The sequence below is a fragment of the Lagopus leucura genome, unplaced genomic scaffold (genome assembly GCF_019238085.1).
Source record: "Lagopus leucura isolate 7727_CA_CO unplaced genomic scaffold, USGS_WTPT01 62979-0_obj-0_obj, whole genome shotgun sequence".
Lineage (NCBI taxonomy): Eukaryota > Metazoa > Chordata > Aves > Galliformes > Phasianidae > Lagopus > Lagopus leucura.
In genome coordinates this window covers 1-1030 of record NW_024965540.1, presented here as the reverse complement: position 1 = coordinate 1030, position 1030 = coordinate 1, and the positions used below count along the sequence as shown (strand labels likewise).

General features: G+C 42.7%; 1 protein-coding gene across 1 annotated transcript; it reads right to left on the bottom strand.

Moving 5' to 3' along the window:
- Positions 1-48: 48 nt before the first annotated feature.
- On the bottom strand, positions 49-1024 carry LOC122192171 (centrosomal protein of 152 kDa-like). Its single transcript, XM_042892674.1, has 3 exons — positions 905-1024; positions 407-488; positions 49-324 (listed from the first exon to the last, which is right to left on the bottom strand). Exons 1-3 carry the CDS (start codon positions 921-923, stop codon positions 195-197), a joined length of 231 nt encoding a protein of 76 aa, XP_042748608.1. The 5' UTR covers positions 924-1024; the 3' UTR covers positions 49-194.
- Between the last annotated feature and the right edge of the window lie 6 nt (positions 1025-1030).

Below are 1030 nucleotides of genomic sequence, written 5' to 3'. Positions count from 1 at the left end.
AATCAGTGCAACAAGGCAGGGACAGCATAACAAGGCTTCATACCACACAATGAAGCTTGTCCCAGACTATTGCAACATTCCCCCCAGTAAGAAATCAACTGGGCGTTCTTAGGTGACCTGGCTGTCAGATTCCCAGGCTGAGTTAATAGAAGGAGGAAAAAGTACCAAGTAAATGATTTTGGTCTCCCAACCTTTTAACTGAACCTCTTGTACTTACTCTTTATCTTGCTCACAGATTTAATGTACTGCGCACGCATTTCTTCCAGCCCTTTCACAGAGCCACAGGATGAACAGGCTTTTGAGACATTTCCCTTGGATAGCAACCTGAAAATAATACAAGTCACACAGCCTAAGAGCAGCCTAGACCTTACAAATATCACCTTGTCCACATTGCTTTTTGAAATACCTTGGAGATGTGCCCATGTCTTTCAGTTTAGCCTTCATCTCAGTGTTTTCTGCAATTAGAGATTCCACAAGCTTCTCGTTTTCTAGAAAAGCCAGTAATGAACCATAAAATAATGTACTTTCCCACATTCAAGCAGAGTTCAACATAAAACATCACAAACTGCTGCCTTAATGTAGAAGACCCAAATGTCAACAAGCATCACCAGTAAACAATCAGCTGCACCAGAGACAAGCATGCAGGAATCAAACACAGCACATTTTGCAGAAGTCTAAATAAATGAACCCACTGGACTTAGCCTGAGCAAAACATCAACATGCAAGGCCCAAAGCAAAGACTCAATTTACATCTATGAGAGCAATGGTTTCCACTACATTTTGTTAAAGCATGCATGCATACACCATTACATCCACTGAAAACTGTATTGAGCAAGAAAGGAGGTAAATGCGGTCAGTCAGGCCAAGACATTCACAGCTTTCTATTCTGACTCAGCATCCTTACCTTGGACCTGCTCTGACATTGCTCTCTGCTTCCTTACGGAGAGATGAAGACGTTTGTGAGCAGTCTCCAACTCTCTTTTCAAGTCCTGGCACACAGCCTCTTTCTTTTCCAGCTCCTGGCTGCAGT

What these genes read in the sequence shown, in the direction of transcription:
- LOC122192171 (XM_042892674.1), bottom strand. An exon ending in GACATGGGCACATCTCCAAG is followed by an intron (nt 325 to 406) that starts GTATTTCAAAAA and finishes TATTATTTTCAG; the next exon opens with GTTGCTATCCAAGGGAAATG.